General features: G+C 36.2%; 4 protein-coding genes across 4 annotated transcripts in view; 3 read left to right on the top strand and 1 right to left on the bottom strand.

The window, feature by feature from the left end:
• The first annotated feature begins 342 nt into the window (after positions 1–342).
• LOC131803209 (PR domain zinc finger protein 5-like) lies at positions 343–4,598 on the top strand. The gene is made up of 6 exons (XM_059124314.1): positions 343–1,080; positions 2,674–2,865; positions 2,931–3,095; positions 3,152–3,325; positions 3,382–3,537; positions 3,598–4,598. Exons 1-6 carry the CDS (start codon positions 572–574, stop codon positions 4,448–4,450), a joined length of 2,049 nt encoding a protein of 682 aa, XP_058980297.1. The 5' UTR covers positions 343–571; the 3' UTR covers positions 4,451–4,598.
• Positions 4,599–6,872: 2,274 nt separating this feature from the next.
• On the top strand, positions 6,873–9,519 carry LOC131800442 (thioredoxin, mitochondrial-like). The gene is made up of 3 exons (XM_059124315.1): positions 6,873–6,981; positions 7,330–7,555; positions 8,966–9,519. The coding sequence occupies exons 2-3, from the start codon at positions 7,367–7,369 to the stop codon at positions 9,284–9,286; spliced, it is 510 nt and encodes a 169-aa protein (XP_058980298.1). The 5' UTR covers positions 6,873–6,981; positions 7,330–7,366; the 3' UTR covers positions 9,287–9,519.
• A 3,608-nt stretch (positions 9,520–13,127) lies between these two features.
• On the bottom strand, positions 13,128–15,292 carry LOC131803208 (5'-AMP-activated protein kinase catalytic subunit alpha-2-like). The gene has a single exon (XM_059124312.1). The coding sequence runs from the start codon at positions 14,828–14,830 to the stop codon at positions 13,142–13,144; it is 1,689 nt and encodes a 562-aa protein (XP_058980295.1). The 5' UTR covers positions 14,831–15,292; the 3' UTR covers positions 13,128–13,141.
• A 1,451-nt stretch (positions 15,293–16,743) lies between these two features.
• Positions 16,744–18,693, top strand: part of LOC109613934 (carboxypeptidase D-like) — a 77,448-nt gene continuing 75,498 nt past the window's right edge. Inside the window, exon 1 of the mRNA XM_059124305.1 lies at positions 16,744–17,848. Within this exon, the coding sequence (XP_058980288.1) occupies positions 17,300–17,848 (549 nt within the window). The 5' untranslated portion in view covers positions 16,744–17,299. The remainder of the gene's footprint in view (positions 17,849–18,693) is intronic.

Raw genomic sequence — 18,693 nt, 5'->3', positions numbered from 1 at the left:
AAAACATAAGTGTTCCCTAGATCGAAAATTACTAAGTTTTACATTCTTAACGGCGTCAAAATGACGACCTAAAGCCGACCGATATCTTGCTCGAGTTGAAGGAACTTACTCCCGCGGTCCATTTAATGAATGTGTCCAGCGGTTCGATTTTCTCATGTCTCATTCGTAAACAACAGAGGTCCCTCGGCGGGTGGGGATTTTGCTTTCTCGTTCTTTTTTATCAGGCATTCCTTTTTGAATTCTTATTCGTTTCGTTGGGGACGTCTTTCATTTTTGTTTCCCACGCGCTCTTCGCAAGCAAAGCGAACAGAGCTTTAGTGGATTGGTGGAATTGGACACATTGGCTGGACAAAGGGCCCAGGAAAATAAGCAAGTCAACATCCTCCATCCAATCGACAACAGGCACACCAACAACAACAACATCATCAGACAAGAAAAAGATTGAGTAATTTTTTTTAGCAAAGAAAACAACAGATTTACAGACAAGCGGATTTGTTGCGTTACCCTGGCTTTTCCACAAGAATTAAGATTAAGCGAACTAAGTAGTATTTTGAAAAGAAAATACTTTTCGATGGATATAAACGATGAGCTGAGCAATGGACCGGCTCTAATGCGATCATGCCGCACATGCATGACGGAGGATAGTCGCTACTATCAAATCTATGACTATGTGGATGAGAATCACTCGATCATGGAAATGATTGATGCCATTGTGCCGCAAATCAACATTACCACAGATGACATTGAGTTCTCCACCTTGATTTGTGAGACGTGTGTCAATAATCTACTGGTTGGCTATCAATTTCAACAGCAATGCATTGCCATCGATCAAGAGTTCCGCCAGCAAATTTTGGCGCCACCCGAAGAAGTGTTGGTGGTGAATGCCAAAGAAGATCTAACCATGGAGGATGAAAGTATGGAAGAAACGAAAATTGAAGTTTATAACTTAAATTGTACTGATGAGGATGTGGAGGCCAAAGAAGAGGAACGGGAGGCTGTGGAGGTACATGTCGAAGAGGAAACGGAGGAAGTCAGAGAGGAGCAGGAGGAGGAGGATGAGTGTACGGAGACTATACTGGGGTATGTAAAGATGAATAGACTATCCCCAAAAGCCATGAGACTTCATGGTCTATAGAAGACCTAAAGTCATTCGCTTTCCCAGACAGAACTAAGGGCTTCTATTACCAAAGAAAGACGTAGGCGTCTTCAATTGTCTTTAGACATTCTTTGCTCTATTTCCCTAGTAATATAGGGTAATATGAGGTCTTATATCTTAGCGAATACGACAATCAAACAATCCAAACACCTAAGAATAGGAATTCATTAAAATTTGAACGGGAAAATATTGACGACGCGGACAAGTGCCTTCATTGCCCAAGAAGACCTTGAACATTTCTATTACCAAAACAAGTAAAACGGGCGGGCCCGACTTTATGATACCCTACACCACTTTGCTAATTTAGTAGAGCTCCGCATAACAATTAAGAGTTTTTATGGGAGAATTTAATCATACACGCTATAATTATAATTTAAAGTTCAAAGGACTAAATATGCCGAAGCATTTGTATCTTTTAAATTCGGACTTGTATTGCCCATTTGGTGCACAATTAATTTGAAATCGGATAAAAATATATATGGGAGCTATATCCAAATCGGAACCGATCTCGATAAAATTTGGCAAAGATATTTCTGAGCTGTATTTGATATATTTCCCTGAATATCGTTGTTACGGAGTGCATATTACGGCTGTGGGTAACAAATATAACAAATCGGATGAACATTATATATGGGAGCTATAGCTATATTTGAACCGATCTTCACCAAATTTGACATACTAGCTTCTAGACTCAATTCGGTCGTAAGTGCCAAATTTCATCCAATTTGGGCAAATATTAGACGTTTTGTGCACAATAAAAGGTAAATCGGACGAAGTTATGTATGGGAGATATATCCAAATCTGAAACGATCTCGATAAAATTTGGCAAAGATATTTCTGAGCTGTATTTGATATATTTCCTCAAATATTGTTGTTACAGAGCAGCATATTACGGCTGCGGAGCACAAAAATAACAAATCGGATGAACAATATATATGGGAGCTATAGCTATATTTGAACCGATTTCGATCAAATTTGGCATACTTATTTTCAGGCCTAATTTGGTTGTATGTGCAAAATTCCGTACTATTCGGGCTTATATTACACGTTTGGTGCACAATAAAAGGCAAATCGGACGAAGATATATATGGGAGCTATATCTAAATTTTTACCGATTATCTCCAATTTCAATAGGGTTCGTCCTTGGGCCAAACAAATGATTTATACAAAATTTCATCTGGATAGGGCAATAAATGCGAACTGTACTTTGACGGACGGACAGACGGACGGACGGACATACATAAATCGACTTAGAATGTGATTCTATGCAGATCATCAAAAGGAACTATGGGTCTATCTCGTTTCCTTTTGCCTGTTACAAACAAATGCACAAAGACATAATAACCTGACCACCTTGTGGTGTAGGGTATAAAAAGACCTAAGCTTCTTTTTCTCATTTAGATGTGTTGGAGTCTTCAATTGTCTAAGCCCTGAAGCTCTTATACTCTGTTTTCCTCAATTACCTAGCTGCCGTCCTTATACCATACATTTTATATATCACTATCTCTCTATCTCAGCGAAGAAGACAATGAAATCCACCAAGAAGAGGAATTACTTGAAGCTTCAATGAAAAAACTTGATGAATTGGACAGCTCGTCGGAAAACATTGATGATGATGACAATGAGATCACACCAGAAGACATCGATGAGAATGAAAACACAATTATGGACTGTGAGTCCACATTGCCGCTTAAAATAATTCAAGTTGAGTAAGTTGTTGGAGGAAAGAGGGTCAAACATAAAAAAAACAATTTTTAAAAATCTTACTTTTCAGTCGCAAAAAACGTTACACCTGTGCCGTGTGTGGAAAACAATATGACCGGGTATCACGCATCGAAGATCATTTGGAAAGGCGGCATAGATATTCCATTGATGATATCAAAAGATGGGTGGAAATCGTGGATGGCAGTGGGAATGTTATGAAACGGGAAAAAATGAGGTGGGTAATACATATTTTATTGGCTTAATACGTATTTTTAAACAATTTTCCTCTAGGAAAGATAAAGAAATGCAAGAGAGACGCTGTGAAGAAAAAGAATACGAAAAGGCCATGAGCAAAATGATACAGATCAAAGAAGAAAATGAGCCAGACGTTCATGTTGGCGAAAATTCTAAAGAAACCAAAGATACAAATGCTGATCCAAATCCCTTGTCTATTATTAAGATTGGGTAAAAAATTTAAGTTTTTCATAAAATGTTTATAATATTATTACAAATGATTTCAGCGGACGCAAACGATTTAAATGTGGAGACTGTGGCAAAATCTATGATCGCATTATACGCATGCGTGAACATTTAAAGAATCGACATAGCTATGATATGAAAGATATCAATAATTGGTATGTCCTTGCTGAAAATGAAATGGACTTGTCGGATTCAAAGTAAGTTATGGATTTGTAACATTTCCAAACTAAGTCCTAACAAAAATTTCCCCTTTATAGAATTAAACCCGAAGATGGCCTCTATACATGCGAGGAGTGTGGCAAACAATTCTGTGAAATATATCGCCTGCAACGTCACAGTATTGTACATTCAGTGTTTAAAAAATATGGCTGTGAAATATGTAAACATCGTTTTGTTTCCAAGCAAAATTATCGCAATCATATGAAACTTCATGAAAATGCAGACAATGAGAAGACGACCACCACACCCCCAACTCCAACCGTTTACACATGTCCCGAGTGTGCCATGGTGTTTGGTAATCGTAATTCATTGTCGGCCCATTGTAAAAGGCATTATACCACGACAGAGAAGAATTTCACCTGCCTGGAGTGTAATCGGGAGTTTATCTCGAAGAAAACGTTAAGTGAACACATTAAGCGGGTACATCCCAATATAACATATGCCTGTGAACACTGTGATCGCACCTTTGGTTTGCCCGATCATTTGGAACGTCACATGGGCGTTCATCGTGATATAAAATGCAAAGTATGTCACAAAAAATTTACCACAGTACAAACGCTCAACGATCACATGAATCTGCATACCGGTGAATGTCCATATCTGTGTCCGGAATGTGGCAAATCATTTCCATTTGCGGGTAGTTTAAGGCAACACTTGGCCAGACATTCATTGGTCAATCAATTTCATTGTTCGCAATGCGGTAAGGGTTTCAAATGCAAGGCGAATCTCAAGAAACACATGAAGTCCCATTTGGGTAAGAAACATAGGCGTATGGGCTTTGCAACGGCGGATGGAAACAATGACGAACAAGAATCTGAAGTGGAGGATGGAGACGAAGGTGGTATCGAAGAACAATATAATGTCACAGCTTTGGAAGATGATTCATGGTAATCGTTTGGCAAAATTATTGTTTTCTAGTAGTTTTAGTATTTTCATTAAGTGACATTACTATTTTAAGATTGTTTTTTATGTATTTAAGCATATGTACATTAAGATGTGTAACTCCAAAGAAAATAAAAATCATGTGTACAAAATCAAAAATAAATCTTATATTTGTGTTATAATATTTATCATTGAAAATCTAGATTAAATGTTGTTCTGGAACAGAACGGCAAGAGGGCAAACATTTTTACTACAAAAAAAATCAAAACTAGGTTCTGGAACAGAGCATTAAATACTTTTAAATGAAGGATTTAAGGCATGTTTACATATAATAAGTCCAAAGTACTTTAACGAGCTTCGGGCAAAAGTACATTTAGGTTAACAAAATCCACTCGATCTCAAGTGTCAATTCCATAGAGTAAATGTCAAATAATATCCACTGGATTTATGAATACCATTTACGTGACGTATACGCTATTGAATTTATATTTAAAATCGAGGAGATTTAGTAGTCTAAATGGGCTCTTAGCAAGAGTTTGTACATCCTACTACTGAACATGGTATAATAACGAAAAGGTATGGTAGAGTTACCAGCCAATTATAATTTTTTCTTAGTGTGGGCGACTTCTGCCTATTTGATGTTTGCCAAAACAATAGGGGTAGACTCATGGTAGAAGGCAAGGCTTTCAAAAATAAGTAAGTTTTTTTATATCGGATGTTCCTATGATAGGCATTATTCAACAATTTAGGGAATTTGAATAATATTTTATTCATTTTCTAATTTGAATATGGCAACCCGCTTTCAACGAAAATTATTTTCAAAATTTTTCAAATAAAAATTATTTTCCTATCTATAATATTGGCGTATGGCGAGTGGCATATTTTACAACAAAATATACAGGCATGTCACAAGAATGAATTTGGTACGAAAGTTTATTTAGCTTCTTCAGAAAATGTAAATCGCAACATTTTTTCGATTTGAAACAACTTTTATTTTTGCAAGTGAAATTGTATTTTTATGGAAATTTGTGACTTTAAAACACTCTCAAAATACTTTTAACTAATAAAAATGCTGTTTTAATGACAAATACACAATTAAATTTACATTTTTAATCTTTTTATTTTTATTCAAAATAATTAATTAGAAAAAAAAATTAGATTTTAATGGTTTCTCAATTGACGAAGGCAATTATTAATAAAGTGTTGCCACATCAAGGTGTTGGCGACTTCTGCCAATTTGATGTTTGTACAGGGTGAGATGAAAAAACTGTAACCAACCTTAAGACTGCTGTCATTTGTAAGCCACTTGTCCGATAGTTGTTAAAATTATTCCAGTGACAGCTCATTACATTGTTTACAATCGTAAAAAAGCATTTTTGGTGAGAATTTTCCAGAATAAAAGTTATTCTTGATGGAATTCAGGCGTGGTAGTGAGATCTCTTTATATTTGACTGGAAAGCCACAAGTGGCAATCGTTAAAGCTCTCCAGCATTTAAATGTGAATAAATATTTTGTGTCTCGTACCATCGCTCGTTACCGTGATACTGGTAGCGTTGCCCGACAAAGCCAGGGAAGTTGACGGAAGAAAACAGCAACATCAGTAGAAATGGTTCGAAAAGTATAGAAGCGACTTGATCCAAAACCCGCGTCGCAGTGGCCGAAAAATGGCTCGTGACCTGAACGTATCGCAATATTCCATTCGCTAATGTTGAAAAATGAGCTCGGGGATAAGCCATTGAAATTCCATTCCAAAAAGTGCAGGAACTTACACCTCAACAGAAAGAAGATAGACTCAAAAGAGCTAAAGAGTTGCTTCGCTTAGTCGAGTGCCGAATGGTGAACTGTCGAATTTGGTTTTCTCCGATCAGAGAAAACATTCGTTGTCCAGCAGTTGGTAAACAAACAGAATGATCGTGTTTACTTGCCAAAGAGGTAATATAGAAGAATAAAGGTAGACGCATCGACACAGCTGCTGGGACAATGAACTGTCAAACCAATTTTGGAATTGAAAATGTTGAAAGAAAAATTATTTAAATTTGTAGAAGTTGTTGGAATTATAATAAACTCCGAATGACGTGGTATATGAAAACAAATAAAAATCTATTTATATTTGAAAAAAAAACCTTGGAATTATAATGACCTCCGAATGACGTCGTACATGAAAACATATAAAAATCTACTTATATTTGAAAAAAACTTTTAATTTTTTTGACCAATCAATGCTCCCAAGCGTTAATGCATCCACCTGTATTCTTCTGCCATGTGAACAGACCATAAGTTGAACAGGAATTTAAATCGACTATAAATATTCAAGTACTCGGTAATCGGAACTCGACTTACACATCCCTAATGTCAATTTGACATTTCAGACTAGATTGTTTTTTTTTATTTCCCAAGTTTTTTTTCCGGTGACGGAAAATTAAATAAATAAATAATTAATTTTCAATAAAACAAAGGAAAAGGCATAAATAAATCAAACAATAAAAGAAAAACCATTGATTGCAATTAAATAGTAAACAATTTGAGAGTATTCTTAAGAGGTAAGTGTGGGAAAATGCTTAATGTTATACATTATTACCTCATGCACCTCATACAACAACAAAATACTATTACGACGTTTTTATTTCCAAGCAATTCGTTATTAACAATTGTTTGTTATTATATCAAAGTAAATTAGTTAAGAATTGGGGTGATTTAATCTCTGTTAATAATTGACATTGACTATTATGCGCTGTTATGGTGTATGAATGTAATCTTATCATCTACCATAACTCCATGCATGTTCTGGCGACGGTCACTAGCATTTCAAGATAACAGCTAGCAAAGAAAAAAAAGTAAAGTGTTATTAACCTCCATTTTTCAATGTTCTGTTTGTTTCTTCATTTCAGTCCACCAGTCCCAGTGATAACAAGGCGGGGAAACAACATGCTGAAAATAGCTTCTGAGGGCTTAATGCCTCGTCTGGTAGCCTGTGTCCAGGCCTCATCCTCAGCCCAAAGTGCCTGTCAACGTTTGGCTCCCATTGCTGTATCGGCTACTCAAAAGTTTCTATCTCAAAGTCAAATAGCAAATAAGAAGTTTACCGTAAAAGATCATTATGAGTTTGATCAAAAGGTAAGTGGGGGGGGGGGGTGGGGTAAGATAAGTGGAAGAAGCAGACGTGTTAATGACATGGGAAATATCGAAAATAGGTCATATATATTTAGGTCAAGTGCTTGGAATGTGAAATAGAAATGGAATCCATTGTTAATCTCTTGCAACCCCTTGTACATGATCTGTCTGCATTGTTTGTGAAAGTGGGAGGAAAGAGGGAGAGAGAGTTGCATACATTGATGAGAGATTTGTTTTCATGGCATTCAAATTACTTTCTCTTTCTCTCGCTCTCATTACCTCTCATAAATGATTGATTTGCGCTTCAGCCTTTGTCAACTAACAGGTGATTTAAAAAAGTTTCTGGTTAACAAAAAAAAATTAAATAAATTATGCAATATGCATACATTAATGTGCAGCTTTGTTGTTGTTTAAAAGTAACAACAACAAATACATAAAATATATCGTGATTTCTTTCACGTATGCCCCCTCATTAGCGTGTGCCCTTCACACAGACATTAGGTGTGCGTTATGACGTTTGTTTGTATATCCACATCATATACTGGATAATACCGGAATAGCATTAGAATGAATCAGCTTGAATCAACCCAGAACTAAGATAATGAGGTAGAAATTATGCAAACTTAAATTAAATTGATAATAAAAGTAGATAAAGCGGAGGATACTATGCAAACTTTTCTTAAAGAAATGGAAAGAAAGAAATGGATTAATGAAAAACTTTCATTTTGAACCTCCCAGGATAGTCGTGGGAATGAAATGTGATCCTTAGACTGTTATTAATTACATATCCAAATATGAAATAAAATGTCTGAGACTTGAAAAAGGTATGTGAGATAAATATATAATGGACTTCGATTTGGAAATTAAATGGTATTTTATACTTGTTCCTAGACGCTACATTATTTTCATCATAGAAGGAACGTTCTTTTTCCTATTCAGAGCTAATATTTCATAAAAAAGGTATAAACTACAACACTTTTGTGTCACAGCTTTATCATATTTTTGGGCTTTAGGTATAGACGTCTTATGAGGACCTGAATTAGCAAAATCGAAGTCTAAGTCTCTGTCTAATGCCGTAGTCGGAACACGGATATTGTACAACCTAATTGCAATCGGAAAAACAGTATCCATTTACTTTAATTACAAACACCGTTCTAGAGTCTGATTCTGGTAAAAGAAATTGACTTCTGTACAAATTCTAATATAAACTCCCCATATCTTCAAGAAGTCGAAAATTGTAAAAAACTTTTTCTGAGATTTTTGTTAGAAGGTATACCTAGTTTTTGCAGCATTCGTTTGGGTAGAAGAAAATTGAGTACACATCCCAATGAAAATATTTAACACATCAACAGTTAAATTCAGAATTATTTACAATATTTTAACCACCATTTTTTTTATTATTTCTCCTTTTAGGTAATCAACAGCGATAATCCCGTCATTGTGAATTTCCATGCCGAATGGTGTGATCCCTGCAAGATTCTTACCCCCAAAATGGAAGAACTCCTGGAGAATTCCAACGAAATCGATTTGGCCATTATTGATGTTGAAAACAACACAGAATTGGTGGAAACTTTCGAAGTGAAAGCTGTACCTGCTGTTTTGGCTTTTCGCAACGGTGTTGTGGTAGATAAATTTATTGGTTTAGTTGATGCGAATAGCATAGAATCGTTAATAGATAAATTGAAGAAGAAAAATCGCAAAACTGCAGATGCAGAGGAAAAAGAAACGAAATAGTAGTAGTATAAGAGCAAAACAAAAATACGAGATTTCATTAACGGGCTGTAAATGTGTTTTGTGTATATATAAAACAGCACAATTATCCTTCAAAAGTAAATCAATGAAAAACAAAAAATAAAATTAGTTATCAATTTTACAATACCGAACTTTTGATGAATTTCTCCGCAAAAATAAACGATACCTTTTAGAGTAATTTAATTTACCCAATTCAACTAACTTCTATATAACATATTTTTTATGTTTCTTTTAATAATAATAGTTTAAGTTTGTAATGTTTAATAAGAAAAAAATAAAAACAATAATATTTACAAAAAAGTTAATAAAGGATTTTTATTAAACAATATAACAGTTCCCTTATTCAAAAGCTCCAAACTGGAGGCACCTTTGTGTGGTAGGCATACCAAAATGTAAAGCTAGGTTCATCATTTTTGGCAGGCAGTTTGTATATCATATAATATACTAATATACCAATTTACAACAAAATTGCTTCAAAAATTGGAGTGGGATTTATACCAAAGCCTGTGTCCATGTAGATAAATTTGACCTAAAAGATGATTTACCCAATGACAAATCAAAAAGCAAAATTACAGGAATTTCTGGCAATTAATGTACCAATTATCCTCAAAAAACTCCAAATTGGAGGCATCTTTGTGTGACAGGTATACCAAAATGTAATGCTAGGTTCGCCATTTTTGGCAAGCAGTTTGTATATCATATGAAACCCCAATACACCAATTGACAACAAAATTGCTTCATAAATATAGGAATTAATGCCACATAACCTCAAATATTGTCATACCTTGTAGTGGGATGTACACCAAAGCCTGAGTCCATGTAGATAATTTTCGGCTGGAGTATGTTTTACCCAATGACAAATCAAAATGCAGAAATACAGGAATTTCTGGCAATTAATGTACCAATTATCATCAAAAAACTCCAATCTGGAGGCTCCTTTGTGTGACAGGTATACCAAAATGTAAAGCTAGGTTCACCATTTTTGGCAAGCAGTTTGTATATCATATGAAACCCCAATATACCAATTTACAATAAAAACGGTTCATAAATATGAGAATAAATGCCACATAACCTCAAATATTGTGATGCGTTTTAATGGGTTCTACACCAAAAACTGCGTCCATGCGGATAAATTTCGGCTGAAAGATGCTTTACCCGATGAAAACTCATAAAGCCAAACTGCAGCAAATTCGACCCATATATATGGCAATTATGTTCAAAAGGCTCCAAAATAGGGGTACTTTTGTATGGGAGCTATATCAAACTGTGAACCTAAATTAATAATTCTAGGCAGGCAGTTCACTTATTCAATAATACCCAAATATACAAATTTACAATAAAAACGGTTCATAAACATGAAAATTAACTCCACATAACCTCAAATATTTCGATACATTTGAATGGGTTCCACACCAAACACTGGATCCATGCCGATGAATTTAAGTTGGAAGATGCTTTACCTAGTGACAATTCATAATGCGAAATTTCAGCAATTTTGACCTATAAATATGGAAATTATCCTCAAAAAGCTTCAAATTAGGGGCACTTTTATATGGGAGCTATATAAAACTGTGGACCTAGATTATTAATTCTAGGCAGGCAGTTCGCTTATCCAATGAAAACCAAGTATGCCAATTTACAACAAAAACGGTTCATAAATATGAGAATTAATGCCACATAACCTCAAATATTGTGATACATTTGAATGGGTTCTACAGCAAAAACTGGGTCCATGTAGATAAATTTCAGTTGGAAGATGCTTTACCCGATGAAGACTCATAATACAAAATTGTAGCAATTTCGACCTATAAATATGGAATTTATCTTCAAACAGCTCCAAAATAGAGGCGATTTTGTATGGAAGCTATATCAAACTGTAAACCTAAATCAATAATTCTTGGCAGGCAGTTCGCTTATCCAATGAGAACCAAATATACCAATTTACAACAAAAACGGTTCATAAATATGAAAGTTAATACCACATAACCTAAAAAATATTGTGATATTTTTGAATGGGTTCTACGCCAAAAACTGGGTCCATGCAGATAAATTTCAGCTGGAAGATGCTTTAACCAATATAAACTCATAATGTAAACTTTCATCAATTTCGACCTATAAATATGGCAATTATCTTCAAAAAGCTCCGAAATAGAAACAATTCTGTAGGGGAGTTATATGAACCTATGTGGAGGTTTTTTGTAGTTGGTAGCCTCGCATAGTGGAACTCATAATTCCAAATTCTAGCTTAATCAATCTGAAAATTATCTCCATTAAGTTTCCACATTTTGGTATCCTTCTGTGGGAGCTATTCCAAAACCAGGACCAAGATTGATAATTTTTGGCAGAGAGTTGAGGTTCCTAATAGGAAGCCATAATGCAAATTTACAGCACAATCTGTATAGAAAAATCAGAATTATCGTATAAAGTCTTAAAATTGGAGGACATTTTGTGTGGGAGCCATATCTAAATATGGACTCAAGTGGATGACTATTTGAAAAAGTTTTCTTCGCCCAAGAATAGCCCCTATTGCCAAATTCTAGCCTAATTGATTCATAAATGTGTCAGTTATCATCATAAAACTTAAAAATTACGTTATCTTTGTTTGGGAGCTATTCCAAAACCTGGTCCAAGATTGAAAATTTTTTGTAGAGAGTTGAGGTTCCTAATAAGAACCCATAATATCAAATTACAATACAATCTGTTTAGAAAAATCAGAATTATCGTAAAAAACGAAAAAAAAATGTGGTAATGCTGTGTGGAACCCATATCTAAATATAGACCCAAGTGGGTGACTTTTTAAAAAAAAAAATCTTCGCCCAAGAATATCTTCTATTGCCAAATCCTAGCTTAATTGATTCATAAATGTGGCAGTTATCTCCATAAAACTTAAAAATTGCGTTATCTTTGTGTGGGAGCCATTCCAAAACCGGGACCAAGATTAATCATTTATTCACATTTAAATGCTGGAGTCTTTAACGATAGCCACTTGCGGTTTTACAGCCAAATATGAAGATATCACCCTATCGCGCTTGAATTCCATCACGAATAACTTTTTTTATGGAAATTTCTCACCAAAATGACTTTGTACGCTTGTAAACAATATGATGAGCTGTCACTGGAATAATTTTAACAGCTGTCGGACGAGTGGCTTAGAAATGACAGCAGTGTGAATATGGTTGCAGTTTTTTCATCTCACCCTTTATACATTTGTGTGGAGTTTTATGACCTTTGACATTTAAGTACTTGCCCTTCATTGAAATTGGTTTTGATCAAAATAAAAAAACTACTCATATTCCATTTTTGTTAATACTTTTTTTCTGAATAGCACTTAACCTTTATTAACAGAAGAAATAAAACTTACAATACTAATACAAAGAGAAAAAATTAAAATAATTAATAAATCATGCCATACATTAGATGATATTGCCTTTGAAAGAAAATAAAAATAAAATAAAATTGCCTTTAAATATTTGAATATTTAAAAAACACTAATAATATTTTAAAAATTAATTCCAAGAAAATCAACAAAACAAGCCAACAAAGAAAGTGTTTTTTGTTTTTTAAACCAAGAGCGTGGGGGGAGAGAGACAATTTTTGGGTGAGGGGCGATTAAAGATATATATTTGGAATATAAAATAGAATAATAATAATTTCTAAATAAACAACAATAATAATTATTTTGATGCATGTAGTTTTCGTTTACATTTACGATAGATAGAATATATCAAGGCCATTACGACACCTTGAGCTGATACATAGTACGACTTTGGGATAGCTTATAAAATTATGAAAATAATTTTTTTTTTTTTTTTTTGAAAAATAGTCAGCACCTCCACTTCAACGGGCCAGCTGTATAATAAGAGCAGCACACATTTCAAAAAATTCCATTGTATGATGGCCCGTGGGCTGGGGTGGCATTACCCCGGAGTGACTCAACGGTGGTGGTGTTAGACTTTCCAAAATAACATCATCACCCTGTTCCACTTCATCGTTGGTCAGCGATTTGAAATCGAGTAAATAACTTTTGGCATCCACCTGATATAGCTGCAAAGACATCTTGGAATAGGTACCATTTTTCAGATTTTGACGGCGCACCCGTACATGATAGGGATTGATGATTTTCCATTCATAATCCAAGGCTTTCATGGCACGATACACCTCCAACATAATATCGTTGGGTTTACTCTGCGAACGTATACCCAAATGCCATTTGGCGCGTTTAATGGGTGTACCGCGGGCAGCCTTCTCGGGGAAGGCTCCACCTCCCTGGGCCTGTACTGCCATGGCCAGTTGCCGTTCGCGCAGCGGCGCTATACGTTCCGGATGGGGTTTCATGGATGGTGTCAAGGACGTTCTACCCGGCGTGGAGGTACCCGATGAAGATCCACCACCAAAATTAGGATCTTGCGGCTCATTTGGTGAGTGGGCCGCCGGCGGTGGTGAGCCGGCAACAAAGAAATTATTTATTTCCGTCTTGGCAGCCTCATCAGCAAAACGCTTGTTGTCAATTATCAAATGATAGGCAATGGCCAATTGGTCATGGGGATCACCACTCAGCAGAGCATTGTGCACCTCCTGTTCCTTGACACCGAATTTCGAACATACCTCCGACACTGCATAGGTATCAATGACATTGGAATCCTGTTCAATCGAAGAGGGAAAGAGATAGGATGGCAAATCCTTTTGGAACCATTCATGTTTTTTAATCTCCTCGATGTTGGCTCGCTTCAGCGGATCCACCTGTAACATTTGACACACCAAATTCACCACCTGCTTGTTCAAATATTCCGGTATGGGAAATATGCCAGATTTGATTTTCCGGAACAATGTTGGAACATGTTCATCGTCAAAAGGCAAGGTGCCACACAGCAGGGCATATAAAATTACACCACATGACCAGATGTCTACCTCAGGACCAGCATACAACTTGCCCGAGATAACTTCAGGAGCAGCATAATTCGGGGAGCCACAAGATGTCCTCAGGAACTCACCATCCAACATCATGTTGGACAAACCGAAATCGGCAATTTTTACATGGCGATTGTGGTCCAACAGCAGATTTTCCGGTTTCAAGTCACGATGGACAATCATATGGCGATGGCAATAGTCCACACCGGAAATGATTTGCTGGAAGAAACGCCTGGCCTCGTGTTCCTGCAGCTTGCCATGCTTGACAATGTAATCGAACAGCTCGCCCCCGCTGACATATTCCATGATCATGAAAATATCCGTGGGTGTGGATATCACCTGATACAACTTGATAATGTGGGGATGTCGGAAAAGTTTGAGATTTTGAATTTCACGTCTAATCTTGCCCACCACATCGAGGGATTTGATTTTTTGCCTGTTCAGAATCTTCACCGCCACCTTGTGTTTGGTCATTTGATGTTCACCAATTTTGACCTTACCAAAGGTGCCCGTGCCCAAAGTAGCACCCAGCAGATAGTGGCCAATTTTCACCAATGGCTGGGGTCCGGATCCAGTGTGGACCACTTCGGCCGCGGCCGAGGCTCTTGAGTTGGGCATTGTTTCAAGGTTAATGTACGCCTCTGTGAGTTCTTCTTTCCTAGCTTCCTTATTCTAGGTAAGTGGTGATCGTCTAGACTTTAACGAAACGACAACAACGTAGTAGTAGTAGTGGTGTACGTGTGTGTGTGAACTACCTGCTTGTCTGTCTGTTGTTTTCTTTGCTAAAAAATTACTCAATCTTTTCTTGTCTGCTGATGTTGTTGTTGTTGGTGTGCCTTTGGTCGATTGGATGGAGGATGTTGATTATTTGCTTATTTTCCTGGGCCCTTGAAGGGAGCGTTTATATTTTGATAATTTTTATCCACACACATTTAAGAGGATACGTTTTTCCACAACTCTGAAGACTTTTGAAGCTGTTGAATTGAAAATTTTCCAAATTTTTCTTTCTTCGTGTTGATTTTTTCGCCTTACGTGAGAGAGTGTCGGGGCAGATTACAATATTTAATTCACAATAGTTAAAAGCAGCAATGAAACATTGATTTGTATAACCCTACTGTGGTCACTTATCGATTTCCATGTCCCTAAAAAGGCAAAGGCAAGGCTGCTGAGACAATGAACTGTCAAACCAATTTTTGAATTGAAAATGTTGAATGAAAAATTATTTAAATTTAAAAATTGTTGAAAAATTTGAATTATAATAACCTCCGGATGACGTCGTATAACAAAACATATAAAACTCTACTTATATTTGAAAAAAAAAAAAAAAACATTTAAATTTTTTTGACATATCAATGCTCCCAAGCGTTGATGCATCTACCATGCTCCAGATGCTGAGTCCTGTTGGAATGCCCAAAGTCTACGGTCAAAAAGTTTGCGGCCCAAGGCTTTAATACACCCTGCAGAATATTTTCGCTATAATATTCGGCATTTATTCTGATGCAACGGACGATTAATACGAGCAGAGAGCGACCATCCGCTGTTAGGGCGACCCCCACAATGACGATGGGCGGCGCTTGAGTTCTGTTGGCCAACCGAAGGTACACATTTTCAGCTAACCTCTTTGGCAAGTAAACATGATCATTTTGTTTGTTTACAAACTGCTGGACAACGAATGTTTTCCCATCGGAGAAAACCAAATTCGGCAGTTCACCACTTTCGGCCAAGCGAAGCAGCTCTTTAGCTCTTTTGAGTCTATTGTCTGTTCTGTTCCTGTTGCGGTGTAAGTTCTTGCACTTTTTGGAATTTCAATGCCTTTTCCCCGAGCTCATTTTTCAATATTTGCCGAATGCAATATTGAATCATTGATTTTCAAAACATTTTGTTTTTATTTTTTACAACAACAAATATATTCAAAAAAAAATGGCAAAAGTCGGGCACACTAAAAAAAAAATTGTAATTAGTTGGAAGCTCTACCTTACCTTTTTATTGTGCCATGATTAAACGTTTCTCGAAATCCTCAAAATGTACACATTCTTCTATCACAAATTTCTTTTAAATCGTTCATTAAAATTTCCACGATCGTTTCCCAAAAATTTCTCTAGAATATCCAGTTTATTTTTCTCTAGAACCTTTCGCTAAAATATCCACTCTCTATTGTCTGTAGTTTGTAATAATTGTCGTCCGTTCCTTGAAATACCGTTATTAGATCATTATTTAAAACTTCCCTTCTATCCAGTTCGTTTTTCTCTAGAATCTTTCCCTTAAATATTCACTCTCTATTGTCTGTAGTTTACATTAAAATACCTTCCGTTCCTTGAAATACCGTATTTAAATCATTTTTTTTAAAACTTTCCCTTAAAAATCCCCTTTCCTTTTCCTAATATTGTTGTAAAAAATCCTCATCAATTACCGGCATCTCTCAACTAATTAACTATGAGTCTAAAATTTCATCTGGCAAGACTGCATTGACTCGTCCATCGATATTGCTGCCAAAAAACAAACTATCGCCACCATCGATGTTGACTGTATAGTTCGATGTGTCATCCCTAGTTGTGTTTGACAAGACCATAAACACAACAAATTCACGTCCGGTTTTTGTTTCGTTCGCTTGCTTTGCTCGTCTCATATCGGTGTCTTGTTTTCGTTTCTTTTTGTTTATATTATGTTTTAATTAATAAGAAAATTAAATAATAAATATAAAAAATAAAGAAAATTATAGTGTGTGTCACAAAAAGAAGCCGTGTCGTGACAAAGGCAACAGCAGCAGCAACAACAAAGAATTCCAAGTGCATCAGTCATACAAAGAGAGAGGGAGAAATCGACCTCTCAACGTCAGCAAATAATAAAAAGAAATATAATAAGAGGTGTTAAAAATCCAAGAAAAAAAAGTATTGGAAAAAAGATTACATGGGCTACATGTTTTGCACAAAGTAGCAAAAAATAAAAAAAAAAAATACAAAGTGTGTGTGTGTCCGAGTGGTGTGAAAATCGCCAAAGAAAGGAAAAATTTAAATCCAATTTTTTGTGTGGCTCGGTGGAAAAGTTTTAAGCCATCCAAGTGAATTGTGAGTGAAAAAAAGAGAAAAAATGTGCGCAGGTGCGACACTGCTGCGTTCTAGAAGCAATGGCGTTCGACGTAATCCAACAAGTAGTCGTCGTGACTCACAGTGGTCGTGTCGTAAATTCATGTTCTTCGTCTCGCTACTGTTATGTTGTGTTCTAAGTCGTGGTGTCTATGGTGATGCGTCTGCGTCGTCGCAAGAAAAGAATTTCCTAGTGGCGCCCAAATATCTAAATAACGGAGAAATTCGTTCGTTGTTCGCTCGCCTACAGGAAGAATATCCCCATTTGGCGCGTGCATATTCGATCGGTAAAACCTTGCAAAAACGCGATCTTAATGTTTTGGCTCTCTCGGCACCGGGTGAAGATGCCAGTGCGGGTGATTTATTGCGTCCCGTGGTAAAAGTTACCGCCAACATCCATGGCGACGAGACTTTGGGTCGTCAAATGATCGTATATTTGGCTCAATATCTTGTGAAAAATTATGAAAATGTCGGAGAAATTCAACAGCTATTGAATACAACGGAAATACATTTATTGCCCAGTTGCAATCCAGATGGTTTCGCAGCGGCCAAGGTGAGTAGGATGAGTTTTTGTGGGCTATATAATGATATAATTTTTTTTTATAAAAATCAGGTTTGTAAGCAAATGTTAGGTTGGATACTCTGTTCCTTGATGTCGGCGCCCAAATGCAAAGAGGGAACATCTCTTGTTTAGTAAAAGCTCTTCGATTCTTTCGAAATTTTTTCCGAGAAACTATTTTTTTCTTGGGGTACGGACCCGGGACCCCATGTTTTTGACCCGAACGTCCGGGTTAAGGACCGAACTAGACCCGGATCTACTTACCCGAAAAAGTTGGAAAGCTTATAAAAAATCTACCCAATAATAGGTCACATGATGGGGTTCTTAGAATCGGTTCGGAAGTTATAGTCAAATTATCCGTTTTTTGGATCCGGTTTTTTAAAACCCCAAAAAAAGTCGAAAAAGGGGGTTAACAAAATTGACGGCAAATTATAGCTGACACTCTTAATTTCCCGGAATCAGGGTAAAAGACCTACCACTAGAATTTTTTTTAAAAAAATGTGCCTCATCGAAAAAATTGTTTTAGACCCTAGGTCTCTTTGGACAGTGTCCAATTGTCTTCCAATTACACACATTACAATATTTTTATTAAACAAAGGTCTGGTGTGAAGATGGGATATATCGGTCCATTCCTTTAGGTACCTCTCCCACAAAGGGTCAAAATTTCGAGTATGCATGAAGCTCATAAAACAGAATTGGCACATCTCATAATTTCCATCAACACAAGATCTTCTATAAAGAGGGTAGGCATCGGATCATTCCTTCTGGTATCTCCTACCTACCTAGAATAACAAAAACGATCATAAAATCCGAAATAAATATCTGGTTCTCTTCAAATT

The sequence above is a fragment of the Musca domestica genome, unplaced genomic scaffold (genome assembly GCF_030504385.1).
Source record: "Musca domestica strain aabys unplaced genomic scaffold, Musca_domestica.polishedcontigs.V.1.1 278, whole genome shotgun sequence".
NCBI lineage: Eukaryota > Metazoa > Arthropoda > Insecta > Diptera > Muscidae > Musca > Musca domestica.
The sequence above is the reverse complement of the archived record's forward strand: the minus strand, read 5'-3'. Positions and strand labels throughout refer to the sequence as shown.

Excerpts from the sequence above, each read along its gene's own strand:
- LOC131803209 (XM_059124314.1), top strand. The coding sequence starts at position 572 with ATGGATATAAACGATGAGCTGAGCAATGGACCGGCTCTAATGCGATCA. Across the intron at positions 2,866-2,930 it reads CTTAAAATAATTCAAGTTGA|TCGCAAAAAACGTTACACCT; the intron begins GTAAGTTGTTGG and ends CTTACTTTTCAG. Across the intron at positions 3,538-3,597 it reads ATGGACTTGTCGGATTCAAA|AATTAAACCCGAAGATGGCC; the intron begins GTAAGTTATGGA and ends TCCCCTTTATAG.
- LOC131800442 (XM_059124315.1), top strand. The coding sequence starts at position 7,367 with ATGCTGAAAATAGCTTCTGAGGGCTTAATGCCTCGTCTGGTAGCCTGT. Across the intron at positions 7,556-8,965 it reads ATTATGAGTTTGATCAAAAG|GTAATCAACAGCGATAATCC; the intron begins GTAAGTGGGGGG and ends TTCTCCTTTTAG.
- LOC131803208 (XM_059124312.1), bottom strand. The coding sequence starts at position 14,830 with ATGCCCAACTCAAGAGCCTCGGCCGCGGCCGAAGTGGTCCACACTGGA.